Below are 17,439 nucleotides of genomic sequence, written 5' to 3'. Positions count from 1 at the left end.
AGATATTAGTGTAACATATATTGGCAGATCACAAAGTCAGGAGACCGAGGCCATCCTGACTAACATGGTGAAACCCTGTCTTCATTAAAAATACAGAAAATTAGCTAGGCATGGTGGCACATGCCTATAGTCCTAGCTACTCAGGAGGCCAAGGCCAGAGAATTGCTTGAATCTGGGAAACGGGGGTTGTGCTGAGCCGAGATTGCACCACTGCACTCTAGCCTGGGCAAGAGCAAGATTCCGTCTCAAAAACAAACAAACAGACAAAAAAAAACCCAAAAAGCTTGTAAAAGTCAAGATCATTTAACATGCTAAGATGTGATGCTGAAGATACTACAACTAGGTTGGGCTCAGTGGCTCATATCTGTCACTCCAGCACTTTGGGAGGCTGAGGTGGGCAGAACAGCTCAGCTCAGGAGTTTGAGACCAGCATGGGCAACATGGCAAAACCCCATCTCTACCAAAAGGAAAAAAAAAAAGAAAAAAGAAAAACAAAAACAAAAAGGAGAAATTAGCTAGGTGTAGCATTAATGCCTGTAGTCCCAGCTACTCAGGAGGCTGAGGTGGGAGGATGGATTGAGCAGGCTGTAGGAAGTGAAGATCACGCCACTGCACTCCAGCATGGGGAACAGAGAAAGACCCTGTTGTGGAGCAGGGACAGAAGCGACCACAACCCACAACAATTATCTCTGTTATGATATATTGTAAGTACGATACCTGGATTCAGAGAAATACTTCACTTCTACTTTTCACTGGTCATAGTAAAGTCATTCATATTAAAATGAGAGTCCTTGTAAGACTTAATACATAAAGAAAAACATACAGGCTCTCTTTTTTAAGAGTTCAGTAAAAGGAAACAATAAACTGTAGTAATCATATTATGCAGAGGTTAAACTAAACTATAAGAGCACTGTTGTGAAAGATTAAGACTGCAAGCAGTACCAACACTTAAAGAGTAAACTTTGAATTGTATTTTGAAGAAAGAAAAAGAAGCTCCTCAAGGTGGAAACGGAAGACATGGGAAAGCTAGGCAGAAAAGGATTATGAGCAAAAACATGGACACACAAAGAAAATGGTATGCTGAGGCAATTAAGTTTTGTAACTTTCGGAGTGGCAAATGACACATGTAGATAAACCAGACCAAATAGTAAAGAACCCTGGAAATCATTCTAAGGTTTTATCTAACTTTTATCAAGGCAATAAAGAGCTTCTCAATATCTGTGACATGATCTAGATTTGGGTTTTTGAAAGACATCTCTTAAGAATGAGACAGACTGGGATAAGGTGGGTGATAGGGAATAAACAGATGTTTATTCATACAATAACCCCTGTAATACTCCAAGAAATGACTTAAAGTAAGACAATGATTTTAGGAGATGATAAAAACAGAAGTGAAAAGGCCATCTCTGAGACAGAACAAATGTGACTTTTTTAGATATTTTATGATGTAAGTGCTTTTAATATTGACATGACAAAGCCTCGGATTCAAGTCACACTGCTCTATCAAAAATCCTGGTAATAAATAAGAGAAATGATTTATCTAACCCCTGGTAAAAACTAAGACATAACAGACAGTAAAAAACAGCAGACAACTGACAGAACTAGATTCCAGAAGACATGAGCCTAGAAGTGAAGGTTTAAGAGTCAACTGGTGGGCCGGGCGCGGTGGCTCAAGCCTGTAATCCCAGCACTTTGGGAGGCCGAGGCGGGTGGATCACGAGGTCAAGAGATCGAGACTATCCTGGTCAACATGGTGAAACCCCGTCTCTTCTAAAAAATACAAAAAATTAGCTGGGCATGGTGGCTTGTGCCTGTAATCCCAGCTACTTAGGAGGCTGAGGCAGAAGAACTGCTTGAACCTGGGAAGCAGAGGTTGTGGTGAGCCAAGATTGCACCACTGTACTCCAGCCTGGGCAACAAGGGCAAAACTCCATCTCAAAAATACAACCCTCTTCCCCCTGCCCCCCAAAAAAGAGTCGAGTGGTGGAGGGGTATGTAAAGTGAAGTTCAAACTAGCTGAAGTAACTACTGGAATAACCTAGTTCTGAATGTCAACCCTAAAGGGTTCTGACTAGAACTAGAATACAATTAGGCCAATTAGGATTGAGTTGGAAAATTAAGAAAAATAAAGAATGGCTGAAATATTTGGTGATGATTAACCTAGAGTAATGGCTTTCATACTGTCATCTGCACAACTGTGGATGCTATAAGACCTTTTTATAGGGTCCATAAGGTCAAAATTATTTTCAAAATAGTAACAAAATACTATCGCCTTTTCCACTGGGTTGACGTTTGCACCAATGTCGCAAACGCCATAGTGGGTAAAACTACTGGCAACTCTTCAACACAAATCAAGGTAGAGGCTATGGAACTGCCCTAGGAGTCACTATCTTCTTCACTAGCATTTCTGTATGCACTTGCAATAAAAGAAAATAATAATTTCACTTTATAAGAATGTCTTTGATGAAGCAGTAAAAGTTAATTTTATTAAACCCGGTCCCCTAAGTACTATTAAAAGAGTAGCAGTATTAAATTTAGCCTCTTGAATACTACTCTGTGTGATGAAATGGAAAGTATGCATAAATCAATTCTGATGCTTATGAAGTATCATGGCTACATTAAGGAAGACACCTGTGTGAGTTATGAGCTGAACTAACTGCCTTTTCATTATCACCTTTGAGAACCTACAATCTATGATTATCGAGACTTGGGTATGTGGCAGACAATTTTTTGAAAAACGAATGAAGCCTATTATATAAAGAAAATGAGACCGGGTGTGGTGGCTCACGCCTGTAATCCCAGTACTTTGGGAGGTCGAGATGGGTGGATCACCTGAGGTCAGGAGTTCGAGACCAGCCTGGCCAACATGGTGAAATCCTGTCTCCATTAAAAAAAAAAAAAAAAAAAAAAAGGAAAATGAATTTGTTGCCAATGATAAAAATCTGAGAAAATTAAATTTTGGAAAACGACTCCACTGTTGTGAACTTGCCAGTTTTCTAGTCTGATGAGATCTAAGGTGAGATTACTAGATATATTTTTTTATACTGTATAGCAAATACAAGTCAGTATTTGGAAACTTGAATAATGCAATCAATCATTTTTCAAATCACCAATGCTTGCTTTTACAAAATCACACTGAGGGGTAAAAGCTCTATTCAATAACCACGATCAACAGATTTTAATGTAACCGAATATATAAAGTACATTAATCTGGTTTCACATTCTATACAACAACTAACTACCTTTACAGAAACAATCACTTGTCAAATTTGGCATCACATCAAAGAATAGAGATCACAATTATCTCAAAATCTGTAATTACAAATTACTGTTCCCTTTTCTAACTACATTACTTGAAGCTAGATTTTCTAAACATACTGACCAAAATAGATTTGAGTAAGCTGAACGCAGAATCTTCATGTCTTCAATTAAGCTAAACTTTAAAGAGTTCTGCAAAGTAAAACAAAGCCACTCTCCTCACCAATTTTTTTCTTACAAAGTTTTGTTTCAAAACTATGTTACCACAAATGGGTTTACTATTATTTCAAGTTTTAATTTTTAATATGGTCAACATTGACAGGTATGTCTCACATAAACAAAAGTTCTTGGGATTCTCACATGTAACATTTCTTAATATGAAACACTTTGTAAATTTGCATGTCACTCTTGCACAGTGGCTATACTTAACTGCTCTGTATCATTCCAATTTTAGGACATGTGCAGCTGAAGTAAGCGGAATTTTTTTTTATATGCGTACAGGGGTTCCAAGATCAGTAAATCTGAGAGCCACTGACATAGAAAAGAACCCTACATATTATAGTGATATTGTATGAAAATAACAACTGATTTAGTCTTACTCTAGGCAAACAGAAGAATGACATTGTCAACTGCTTTTTCAGGAATACAAAGAACAATTTCAAAAAGAACAGCAAGTTGTTATTTGCAAATACTCAGGCATTAGGTGGATAATCTGTGGGTTACACAATCTTCCAATTTAAAAGTCCCAGGAGCCTAGTGAAAAAGAAGTCACATGCAGAACTTAAGCCAAAAGTTTCAAGTCCATTGTTTTTTCCATAGTATCAACTCATTTTGTTGCTCTAGTCCCAATGCTTTCCTACCACCTCTGAATTTTTTTGGGTTTTGAAGTATAAATTATTTATTTTGTCTGTACCTTTCTCACGTTATCTATGTATGAACACCTAGTCACACACTCTAACAGCAGAGATTACTAAAACACTTTAACCAGAGGCCAAGAGATTAACAGCAAATTTAAAAAATGTGACATATATAAATTACCTTTCTCTAAGGTATAACTGACTAAAGAGCAATCTAACCTGTGTCTAGAAGATGAGGGAGTCCTCCTCCTCCTAGAACGTGATCTTGATCTTGAATGCCTTCTTTTTTCTTCTTTCTTATCTATATTTAAAACAAAAGAAACTTGCACTTAGAAATCATTAAACAGGGGACAGATGCAGTGGGTCATGCCTGTAATTACAGCACTTTGGGAGGCTGAAGTGGGAGAAGCACCTGAATCCGGGAGTTCAAGATCAGCCTAAGCAATACAGTGAGACCTCCATCTCTACAAAAAATACAAAAATTAGCTGAGCGTGGTGGTGTGTGCCTGTGGTCCCAGCTACTGGGGGAGGCTGAGCTGGGAGAATTGCTTGAGCCTGGGAGATGAAGGGTGCAGTGAGCCGTGATTATACCACTGTACTCCAGCCTAAGCTGGACCCTCAAAAAAAAAAAAAATCACCAAATAGGAAAATAATTCCCATTCAGAAGTTATTCTAATAATTGTTCACCTTAGTCTTCAGCTTTTACATATAACCCTTGAATGTTGCAAGTAACATTTTATGATCATGATTTTGAAGCTTCCTGAAATACTACAAATTATAAATCATCCAGGCTTTTGATAGATCCAAATTAGTCTTCTAATTCTCAGCTGGCTAAAGGTTCCCTATTTTACTTACCAGACCTAGAAGGCTGTGTTTTCTATAAAACAATCTATTAAGAGGGCAAATTTCTCATTCTTTGGCTCTTTCTGACTTATTTTTGACAGGGTTCTAAATGAGGGTCCCCTGTCCTTTTCTTGGTTCTTCACACACTCAATATTGGGCCCCCAAATCCAGGAGTCATGATTCACTCACTGATTTTCGCCTACTTCTGTGACAGCATCAGATTTTAGTAACCTAGCTCACTTCCCATTATCTGCTCATCACTTCTCTTCCCTACCAATTTTCAACTGTGTAAGCATAGAAAGGAGATCTAAAACTCAACTGCTTTATTCCCTAGATTTTAAAAAACAGGTAAGAAATTCCTTAACTGGGGACATAAGAGAAATAAAGCCATTGTATTCTACATTTACTGATTATCATCAAAGTGAGAATGCGTTCCTTTGGCATTTAAGTCATTTCATTAATATGGTTCAATTTATTCTGATGGTCATTATCAGTAATACATTCATAAAAATCTTGGTAAAAACATCAATTCATAAAGAAATTACATTTAGTCATTTTAGTCATATATTTTCAAAGAAAACCAGCAGTTAGAACATGGTGTGTCCTAACTTTCAAGTTACACAGATCCAACTGTGTTATCTAAAAGCTCCTAATGCTTCGCCATGTGACTGTGGCCAATTAGTTGACATTTAATTGGTTAAATAACATAATATATATAAAGCATTTGGTATCAGTTTATCCACTATTACACTTCAAAATTATTTTCCTAATACTAGGCATATTAATAAACATTCCCATTAAATGAATTAAGACATTTATAAGAAAATCCAAGGCCACAGATTTAAACATATATGGGCAGATAACATATCTGTTCATTTAGTCTCAAAAAGACAATCTGCAAAGAATAGGGCAACTGATTTTCTTAAAAAAAAATAATGTATTAAACAAAAGCATTTTCACTAGGTTGTCTTGATCAATGAAAAAATTTAAAATGAGGCTATCCCAACTTAAATATAAATCATAAAAAAACCAAAATATTGCTGGTGGGCAGAGGGGTAAAAGTGTTCTTTATGTCGTATCTGAAAAGACGGTGTCAGAATGAATATGAAAATGCATCTATGTGACAGACCTGGAGCAGCTACTATCTGCTGCTAAGGTTTCCACTACAGATTCAAGAAAAACATGTCCTTGCACTTTCCATCTGTCTAATTGTGGCAGCTGAAATTGAACAGAGGAATACAGGGTAAAAACAGTAAGGGAATACTTGAGACAGCTTGGTTACCAGGCTTGGAGTGCAGTGGCACAAGTGGCTCACTGCAGCTGCCTCCTGGGCTCAAGCCATCTTCCGGGCTCAAGCCATCTTCCCGCCTCAGCCTCACTAGTTGCTGGGACTACTGGTATACACCCCTATGCCCACCTAATTTTTTGTAGATACCTGGTCTCCCTTATTTGTCCAGGCCGGTCTCAACTCCTGAGCTCAAGATCTGCCCACCTCAGCATCCTAAAGTGCAAGCCCAGCCTAGGAGGAGAAATAGTCCCTACCACCCTTGTCACATTGATTACATTTGTTAAAGGTTAGAAGCAAGCCAGTGACTCTGGTCTGCTTCAACATGTGAATCTCGTGATTGAGCAATCTGGAGTTTGTCCTAGCGTCCAAAATCTCAGCCAGACACATTGTGTGGAACATCCTCCAAACCCCTGTGATTTGAAATACATATTGGGAACTTCAAACAAAAAACCAACAAACAAAAAAGAAAAACAAAATTTTATATCAAGTATTAGATAATCCTGACAGTTTGGACTAGATTAAGCATTACTGTAGAACGCTGTCCTGTTTGTTGAAGGGTATCTAGCATCATGTTGGTCTTTTGCCCTCTAGATGCAGTTGGTACTCCCATATCACCAGAATTGTCTCCAAATATGTCTGGGTGGCATTCCACTATACGATCTTTCATCAGAATTTAGAAGATTTTATTTTTTTTCAGGCAGAGTCTCTTTCTGTTGCCCCTGCTGGAGTGTGGTGGCATGATCTCGGCTAACTGCAACCTCTGCCTCCCAGGTTCAAGCGATTTTCCTGCCTCAGCCTCCAGAGTAGCTGGAGTCACAAGCACCTGCCACAATGCCTGGATAATTTTTGTATTTTTAGTAGAGATGGGGTTTCACCATATTGGCCTGGCTGGTCTTGAATTCCTGATCCACCTGCCTCAGCCTCCCAAAGTGCTGGATTACAGGCATGAGCCACTGTGCCTGGCACAGAATTTAGAACATTTAAATGACTTAGGGTGTCACTCAACACACTTTCACACTATGTCATAACCATTTTTGCCAAGAATCACATAGCTTAATATTCAACAAAATTGCATAAACCTTGTTTACCCGGTTCTATAGCAGCAGAAATTAGGGACTGTGCTTCTCGTACTCTTTTCATAGCTTCCTCTATTTCTTTACTAGAGGTATCCGATTTCAGACTTGGTGAAACCAGACCAGCAGCTACATGATTCAACCTAAAACAGAATCAAGAATTCGGATCTGAAATATTTTAAAATGCACACCAGCATTTCAAATAAATAAACGTATAACATCATTTTAGTAAAATATTCCTTCAAAAAAAGGAGGGGAGGATTCCATGATAACTGTGGTAAACAATACACAGTATAGTACTGTTTTGAATATTTAAAAATATTTCTGGTTTAATGACAATGAGTCATGTGGAATTAGAAAAAGATCTGTTTTGCTGAACACCCATTAACTTTCCATAAACAGACTTTTTAGAAATGCTAGTACAGAAAATATATCGATGCTAAAAACTTAATGGAACTTTTTTTCATATAATTTAAAATTTTTCTATGACATAGTAACTTTGTGGGGGAAGAGCATTACCTTTTGCTTGGTAGGTGGGGAGGAACTGAGGCAGAGGCCAATGGCCCACCAAAATTACACATGAAATCTTGAGTGGAAAGGCTAAAGATGCCCCTTACAGGTTTACACATGTAAGAAAAAAATTATAGACACTAAATTTAGTATAGTAGTTATTTGTGGGCAGAATGGGAAATGTAATAAATAACGGGTATATAGAAAGTTTCGACTGTATTGGTATGATTTTATTTTATAAGCTGGGTGGTGCGTACATGCTTGGTTTTTATTTTTAGATAATTTTTTTTTTTTTTTTTTTTTTTTGAGACGGAGTTTCGCTCTTGTTACCCAGGCTGGAATGCAATGGCGCCATCTCAGCTCACCACAACCTCCGCCTCCTGGGTTCAGGCAATTCTCCTGCCTCAGCCTCCTGAGTAGCTGGGATTACAGGCACGCGCCACCATGCCCAGCTAATTTTTTGTAATTTTAGTAGAGACGGGGTTTCACCATGTTGACCAGGATGGTCTCGATCTCTTGACCTCGTGATCCGCCCGCCTCAGCCTCCCAAAGTGCTGGGATTACAGGCTTGAGCCACCGCGCCTGGCTATTTTTAGATAATTTCTAAGAAAAAAGGCCACTAACTTCTGAATTCAATTGATTCTGTCCTTCATGCTTTCTCACTTATTGATAGAGATTTTCACCAAGTTAAGGGGAAAAGGTATAAAGTTCAAATTTATTATGCCAAGAAATTACCAATGAAAAAAACTGATGAATTTCCAACATTATCAAGTAGGAAACAATTTCTGTGACAGCATGAAGAGCACTTATCAAAAGCAACCTAAAAGAAAATGTTGGCTATTAATTATATGATATGTAATACTGGCTCTAGGATGGTGATTCCCTCAGCTTTGCCTCTAACTACTATTATCATCAGGGCTCAGCCTCTGATCTTCAAACAAAGTTATTCCCTTATTAGTTCTTTTGCTATCTTCCAGGTATAAGCCATTTACAATTATTATTCAAGACTCAAATGACACTAAAAATATTTTATAGAGGAGCTTACTTCTGTTTTCTCTCCTTGTTTCTAGAAAACAATATGCATTGCTTGAGAATACAATTGTCTTTTGAGAAAAGTTAACTTGGTAACTTTTGTGTAAGCTATCAAAAAAAACAAACAAACAAATCCCCCAAAACGAAAAAACTCCCTGTTCTCTAGACATTCAGATACATATCCACAATGGAAACAAAGAAAAAACCCTTACTTGGGATCAACAGTACTCATAAGCTTCAGCAACTGATCTGCTGCAAGAGACTGCAAAAAATAAAACATAAGACCAATGAGAATAATAAAACAACAAATGATTGTTATTTTCTGAGTTATGTTCAAATGTCCTAGGACAAACTGTCAAACCTACAAGTATGCTGTAGGCACAAAGCTGACCAACAGAAATCCATGCAAGCTACATGCCATGAAGCATTAATTATTTAGTAGTCAAATTAAAAAAGAAGAAACAGGTGACATTAATGGCCACAGTACTGGATAGAGCAGCTTTAGGAAGTTATCTAAAGACCATGAGGCTGAATAGTCCCAATATTATAGAATGATTATGTCTCCTTTAAGACTTTTTGACATAAAGTAACATGTAAAATGCAAAACAGCTTAGCCAACGTAATACAAAGGATCTACATAGAACTTCAGAAAAAAAGGTTAGCCAAATTGTAATAAAAAAAATTCCCATGACAGAAAAATCATAAACCATATTCTTGTCTTTTCATGAGTATTTACTCTGACACTATGACATACTGAAAATGTACTGGCTTCCTGTGTACCTATTTTCTATATAAGCTATACAAAAAAACTCCATTAATAGATAAGGAGTTAAGTTAGTCAGTGACTATTTAAAGTTCTAACAAGTTTAAGAAAAAATTATTACTGTAACATAGCCAATAGTTCCTGCTCTTGAAAAGCAAACCAACAGTTAATGAAACAGATTTTCTGTAAAAAATGGGTGAAAAAGTTGAAGGTAGTAAGCTATACCTGAGAGTTCAAGTTTGCTCCAGGAAGCCCAAGTGCAGCAAGGGCAGGATCAAGAGTAGGAGCCCCCAAAGCAGCCAGTGGAACAGCGCCAATCTGTGAAATTTCAAATTTTATGTAAAACTTCTTTTCAGTTCCTTATATCAGAGGTTAAGTTTTCAGGTTACATGGTCTCTGTTGCAGCTACTCAGTTGAATACAAATCCATACAACTACTGCCATTTTAGCTTGAAAGCAGCCAGACAATACGTAAACAAATGGCTGTGGTTCAATAACAATAGATTAACAGAAACAGGGTGTAATTAACAGAAACTGTGCTGTAATAAATGGAACATGAGTGTCATATAGTTCCCCCCTAAATCCTAAATTAAGAAAAAAAGACAAAATATTTCAACGTATTCTTGTACTGATTTTAAGTATTTTTTGTCTCTCAGGATTCAAATCTACTATTCTTTGCTCCGCTTTGTGATAATGGAGGCAGGACCTTTATAAAGCATTTCTCCTTTGACAGCTGCCATGATGTAACTTATTTGGAAAGACACTGACTAAGGAAGGGGCTCTTCCTGGTTCCTGTGTCCCCTTTCTGATTATTCCTGCAGCACGATGTCAAACACCCAGTAGCCTTCACCTCTCAGTAAGTTCTAGTACCAATCCCTATGCAGCTCCCCAGGACACCCAAGAGAACTTCTTTACTAGTTGCCCTTCCAAAAACAAATCTAAATTTCAGCAGATGGGGAAAGGAGTCCCCTGAATTAAATGGGTTTGTATTCCTTCTGCTTTAGCCTTAGAGGCTGAGGTAGAGGTAGTTTCTTATCCTTGTGATTCCTGTATTCATTAGAGTTCCCATAGTTATCTCCTATCACTAATTAGTAATTCCTTAAATGTTCCCTGTTCAAATTACTGCAGGATTCTGCCACCTGCTTGACACAATCCTGATTAACCTGTAATTTAATAGACACAAACCATGAAAGTGAGCCTGCTTCAAAACCATCTGTAGCTTTTGAAACAGCCTTACTTTCTCCCCACTGTGTGCTGCAAGTTCCTCTGGTTTCCATTTATTTAGTAAATATAAAGTATCAAACTTTCTATAATTTAACTGTTTATTCAGTACAGGAAAAACGCTGTGTTAATACTATTATAACTTACTGTCCAATATAGCTATTGCATAGCTTTATGCATTTAAGGAGTTTAGAAAATTATCCAGATTTGGGCCAGTTGTGGTGGCTCATGCCTGTGGTGGCCTCCCAGCACTTTGGGAGGCCAAGGTGGGCGGATCACCTGAGGTCAGGAGTTCCAAGACCAGCCTAGCCACCACGGTGAAACCCTGTCTCTACTAAAAATACAAAAATTAGCTGGGTGCAGTGGTACGTGCTTACAATCCCAGCTACTCGGGAGGCTGAGGCAGGAGAATTGCTTGAACCTGGAAGGAGGGGATTGTGGTGAGCTGAGCTGAAATTGCGCCATTGCACTCCAGCCTAAGTGACAGAGCGAGACTCTGTCTCCAAACAAAAAAACAAACAACCCAGATCCCCATTCTATAGGTTAAAAGAGCCTGGGAGTTAAGAGAAGTCATACCCAAAAAGCTTAAGAACTCCTGTTCTTTTATTCTATAGTTCACTTCACAGCTAAGAGTCAACTATTTACCCAGGCAAAATGATACATTAGAAAGAATGCTTTTATAAATTTCCAGTTGATGCTCATCATTCACTATCTTTGAAACTACTGACTAGCTACAATCTCAGTAGTTAAAATGCACAGCATTTAAAGTATCTTTTAGTTCTGAAACAAGCTTCGTACAGCATTGTCAGTGTCAGAAACACTATTGCAACCAATTTTCTTTCACATTCCCATATCAAACATCTCCATCAAGAACTGCCTGTTTTCAAGCCACCTACTTAATTCAAAATCCCCCAAATAGCTGGAAAAGATCAAGGGGAAGAAAAAAGAAACGAAGAGCTCACTTGTGAAATTTGAACCTCAGTTTTCTTTCCTGTTCCAAATGAACATATTTTTAACAGTGTGCTCAGAGAGGTGTTCATGCCTCATGAGACTGTTCTAAAACTATTTACAGGTTATTCTGAGAGTCAATGGTAAAAGTGATATATTTTATGATTTTTCAGACTTTTCTTAAAACTCAAAATTCTAAGAGTACTTACAAAGCTCAAATATGTACAGCTTATCCATAATTCTATTTTTTTCCTCCACCCTTTAAGAACTCAATAGAACTAGTACCTGGGTAAGTGGGTTAGGAGTGGGCAGAAGTCCACCACCGGGCAGAAGACCAGCCACTGCATTAGCTGGTGCCAACAGAGACAAAGCCTTAGCCTCATCAGGAATAACTCCTGCAGAGAAACATCCTTGCATTAGAACACATTCTTTTGTAAGACAGAAAACACACAAAAACACCCAGAAAATGTCTCCCTGATACACCACCTGAGTTTGTTGAAAGTACTTATGTTCGCTAAAATATAAAGCTCGATTTCTATGATTATTTATCATTAATTTTATGTCAGAATGAAACTTCAATGTGTGAAAATCTGTTTCCTTTTTCTCTACAAATGGTTAAGTTTCTAGAGTAAAAAAAAAATAGCACAATACACACTACTTTTTTGTTAACACTGCCAAGATTTCATCACCTGTACTCGATTTTTAAGTCATGAACCAAACGTAAGCAAGCACAGTCGGTTCTCCAGGGGTGTGCTCTCAACTTTCAAAAGCTGTTTTATGAACAACGACTCGTGTCGGCTGCTTCACTATAAAGCACACAGAAAAATCAAGATACACAAGACAAAAAAAGTTTGATTTAGGGGTTAATAATATGGTACAGTTACTATGATTTTCTTTTACACCTACCATACAAATTTGTAAAAATTAAGAGAAGAAAGTATGTAAAGGAAATATTCTGTTGGAATCAAGCGTAGGGCTTTTGCTGACTCATGAAAACGATTATGTTTTTGAAGGTCTCTGAATACACACAGGATGTGTGCATGAGAGTGAGAGAGAGAAAGAAAGATAGGTAAAACAACATGGCACATTCCTTACCTGTACAGTAAAATGCTTTATGTTTCGCCATGTGCCATGCTAACCATACCAAAAAATGCTGCTATATAGTGCCAGTTGAAAAGCTAACTTAGCCAAACTCCTTAAGCCAAAAATGACATGTATATCTGTTTTTAAATCCTAATCTGTGTATTCAGATAAAATCTAAGGGTCCCTAGACAAGTATTTATGTAGACAATTTAAATTCTATCCAACAGCAAAAGCCCTATACAGATGGATTAATCTGTTAATGTGCCCAAGCCCCCAAAATGAGAGTTCAATAATACAATTAAACTACATATTTGCAAATACCAGTAGTATTTCTGTAATACATATTAAGAAACTGCATCTCATCATAAAACATACAATATGTACAGGGCACTTAAGAGAAACTGGATAAGCTGCAGAAGAAAACTGTTGGGTGGTATTTTCAGCAGGGCCTGGTATATAGTTCAGGCTGAACCAGGGAAAAGAACTGTAAAACACAACAACAAAAAAGAAAAACCACTGTTAAATAAAGGTAATGGTTCCTTCCACCTATACTGAGAAGTGCCGATAATATAAACAAATGTATACTACACAGCACTGTTATCTTGCTTGTGTCAGAGCTGTCATCAATTTAGATACCAAGAGTTATGGAGGGGAAGGGGGAGAAGATCATTTAGATATAGGGCAGTAATGCATCAATATTAACAAACCTACAAAGATTATGGGATAGTTTTGCATGCAAAATTATGTCTCAAGAGGATATATTCAGTATCAACATCTTACTCAAATTAGTGCATTTGCAACATTTCTGGCAAACTAAAATCCTCTTGAATTTACTGTGAGACACCTGATAGAAGATCTGCATCCATTAAAAAAAAAGTCATGCATCTGATCCTCTGATTAAAAAAAAACTATTTAAAAATAAAACTACAATTTAAAAATAGCAATGAGGCCCCTCACCAGTTAATTTTCATGCGTCAAGAGTATTTTTTTTACTGCTGCTTTGATAGAACCATGAAATACTGCATGAATGTGTAGAAATGAAAGAAAAAGAAACAGACAAAAGAAACAAACATTAACCAAGGAACCTAAATAATCCCCAAATCCATTACTATTAAGAGTTCCTTCCAAATTAAGCTTAGTTTTAACAATTAAAGACTATTCCTTACCGTAGACTGTGTCTACTGTTCTAAAACACTGACCAAGGGCTAACACCGAAGTTTAATAGCTAAATCTGGAGTGAATGGTATTTACTGGAGGTAACATTAATACAGCATATCATACCAGAATTCACCAACAATAGATTTCTGAATGAAATATTCCCCAAACTCTATACACTGTATATTCCTAAATACTTCACTTTCAAAAGTAGGTCTAAAAAATTACTATGGCCTGAAAATATTTATTAAAGCATTTATATGATATACTGTATTATGTTCAGGGATTGGGAACTATAATACTTAGCCAATAAAAATTTAAATTTACAGGCTAACCAAAATGTTTTACATATTACTCACATGATTTGACCCTTGTTCCAAGACCTATCATCTATTTTATTCATCCTGAATTTGAATTCTGTAAATTTTCTGTTGATGGTAAGTCTTATCCTACAACAGGCACACTGACATAAAAGAAATTGCTTAACCAAAACACACTAACTCAAAAATTTATCTGTCTATATATTATAAAACCTTAAAACTGGGCTCATACATTTTAATATCATGGAGACAGAGGTACTATTATATAACATGCCTTAATCCATTTATAAGTTAATTTCTTTAGAAAACCAGAGGCAATTTCTCTAAGGGTTAAGGACTACACATTTCACAACTTTTACAAGGTATGGTGTAAATGTTCACATTTGTATTCACAGATTTCAGATAGCATCTAAAACCAACAATATTAAGATTCCACTTCCACTGACCAGTTTACTCAGGAAAGGGAAAAGCATTTTAATCCTGGTCAGCATATTAAATTATTAACTTAAAATCCAGCAATTTTATCATATTTCAGTGATTCGAGTAAAATTTATAGTTACCAAAAAGCAAATCAAGTAGCAGTACATTGGGAACAAACTAATTATAAAATATGCCTTAGAAAATTTTACAAAATAGTATTAAAATGTCTTGTCACAGTGGCTTTTTAGATCCAAAAACCTGCTCATTTTTTCTGTCAAATTACTTTAACAGCCTAAAATGTAAAAAGAGAGAAAATGTAGTTAACAAATGGTTACACCAGGAAAACACTTGGGGCACTTGAGTGCTTGCTGGTCTTTAGTTAATGTCTACAATCCCCTGTAGCTGCAGAGGACCCACTGTTTTTCAGGCATCTGGAAGGGTTTTGCATTTGCCTTCTCCACTACAAAAATCACACACACAAATAACAGAGAGAAGAATTTATTATTTAGAGATATTCTAGAAATATAGCAAAAATGAACAAGAAAATCTGGCATAAAATAAAACACCCAGTGCCCATTTGGCACCTAAGCTACATGAAATCTTGAACTTTCTTGAACTTCAAAATCACTGCAACCCTTGGTATACTGAAATTCAACATGGGGTTTTTTTTTTTTTCCAGATTATCAATGTGAGGAAGCTTTAAGAAAATAAAATCAATCTACTCATTTATTTAAAACAGAAATAACATCATGCATTTATATTTGAAGGCTCTGTAAGTATACATGGAGTGAATCATTTACCTTTAGGACTTTTTCATAAAACTCAACATTAACTAAGTAGATATATCTCAGGGAGTTACAATAAGGGACATTGTTTTAAATAACTTAAAAATGTTTTAAAAGAAAACAAAGGTAAATGCCTTATAAAAACAGACCTAATTTCTAATTTTTAGAATTAAAAAATATCTGCAAGCAAAAATTATGGACTGCAGTATAACAAGGGTTTTAAAATATTAATAGCTTAGATTTTAACATGCTACTATGGCTCACTCTACATCTACTGAGGTGAATGGTCATCTTAAGATGTCCACAAAGGTAGTTAAACAAAGCACAAACCTTCTGCATATGGTACGACTATCAAAGCTCTGTCAACGAATACAGTGTTTGTCAGATGCTGAGCCACAACTGCTGAGTCCGGATCATGGAACTTAACAAAGCAGACACGAGATGAGACTGGCAAAGGTGAATCACTAAAAAAATAAAGAACATAAAAGAAGACAAAAAAAGAATATCAGTTAAAACAAATGCTAATTCACAAACCAACACATTTCAAAAGTAAAACAAGACAGATAAAAAACCCTAATTGTACACAAATGTAGTAAAGTTCAAAAGAAAACATTCTCAACAACATACTGTTCACTGAAATAATGCAGTGAAATGCAGTTGAAGATAAAAACCTGTAACTACAACTTATATTTAGTGTATCACGTTAAAAAGTTTAATACTACTAAAGTCTCAGAGATTGAGGGGGCCACAAAATTGTTAACATTTTTTTTCATAATACCAATACCAGCTATTTTTAGATACAGTTAACAGTAGTTCGGGCTTAAAAGCTTCCTTATGGCTAATTTCTCAGAGTAAGAAATGAACAATTTCTACTTCAAGGACAAAGGAATTATCATGAGAAAGCACATGTATTCAATAATTAATTAGTTTTCTTGAACTGGCATAATAAACAGGTCCCATGCCCTGCACTCATTTACCCATGGCATATAAGAACTCTTAGGCACTGTAAATAATCAAGAATTTCTGGTTTGGAGCATTTTGCAGAGAGAAGAAAAAATTTAGGCACACATGGGAATAGTACTTTGCTCCACTAGTACTACCTTGCTAAGTTTCAATAAGCAAAAGGGTCAGTTTCCTCAGCAAATTATTTCCTTAGGTAAAAGAAAGACAAGCGTTAAAGTGTAAGTTTTGGCAGTGTAGGTAAGATAAGACAACACAGGAAGCAGGGGTTTTCCATCTGTTAAGCTAGAGGGTAGTTCAAATTTCTGCCATGAAACTGCAAGAATGCAGGAATGGCTCAAGCCCATATCAAAAGTTATTTGGAAAGCTAGTGCCCTAAGGCGGAAATAAACACACCATCCCTAGTTAATACACTCTAATGTATATTAGAGTCACGGTGTGGGGGTTGGGGACAATCCACACTCTTCACTCCACATCAATTAAATTAAGATCTCTGATGAAGTCTGACCTCTTTCTCCTTTAAATCTAACAATTCTATGCACCTAGGATAGAAAACTTTATTGTAACATCAATCTAACGCTTACGGCATAGAACTCATTAATGAAAAGAAAAATCCTATATTTTAACACTATCAGAATGGGGCTTCAAAGGTTCTAATAAATGAGACACCCATGTGCACATAAAACTGTAATTCTATCAAATTTGGTTATACTAAGAATTTCAGATTTTTGTTGAAAAACTAATTTCTCTTAATTTAGACCTAACGAAAAACCCCACAATTTTCATCACAACTCAAAGACGAACATGATGCTATATATGGCCTAGGAACTCAAACCTACTAGAACTTTTGATACATTTCCCTGCAAGGATCTCCCAGGCCAAGCACAGACCCTAACCCAGGTTCAAGGCAAAATTAACAAGATA

At 36.5% G+C, this 17,439-nt stretch overlaps 1 protein-coding gene and 2 non-coding genes across 16 annotated transcripts in view; 1 reads left to right on the top strand and 2 right to left on the bottom strand.

Moving 5' to 3' along the window:
* Nucleotides 1–17,439, bottom strand: part of SRSF11 (serine and arginine rich splicing factor 11) — a 51,979-nt gene that overhangs the window by 12,238 nt on the left and 22,302 nt on the right. For 8 of the 14 annotated variants that reach the window (XM_010347686.3, XM_039473510.2, XM_003921423.4 and 5 more), the window contains exons 3-8: nt 15,886–16,019; nt 12,078–12,187; nt 9,850–9,942; nt 9,074–9,123; nt 7,335–7,462; nt 4,335–4,416 (exon numbers count right to left, since the gene is read on the bottom strand). In XM_010347686.3, the coding sequence (XP_010345988.1) occupies nt 4,335–4,416; nt 7,335–7,462; nt 9,074–9,123; nt 9,850–9,942; nt 12,078–12,187; nt 15,886–16,019 (597 nt within the window). The other 6 variants (XM_010347673.3, XM_010347682.3, XM_039473507.2 and 3 more) reach the window with 3 other exon arrangements.
* LOC120366187 (U6 spliceosomal RNA) lies at nt 3,630–3,734 on the bottom strand. Its single transcript, XR_005580929.1, has one exon. It is a non-coding gene; the product is annotated as a U6 spliceosomal RNA (small nuclear RNA).
* LOC120366227 (small nucleolar RNA SNORA31) lies at nt 6,069–6,202 on the top strand. The gene has a single exon (XR_005580962.1). It is a non-coding gene; the product is annotated as a small nucleolar RNA SNORA31 (small nucleolar RNA).

The sequence above is a fragment of the Saimiri boliviensis genome, chromosome 11 (assembly GCF_048565385.1).
Source record: "Saimiri boliviensis isolate mSaiBol1 chromosome 11, mSaiBol1.pri, whole genome shotgun sequence".
Taxonomy (NCBI): Eukaryota; Metazoa; Chordata; class Mammalia; order Primates; family Cebidae; genus Saimiri; species Saimiri boliviensis.
This window is presented reverse-complemented; position numbering and strand designations above follow the sequence as displayed.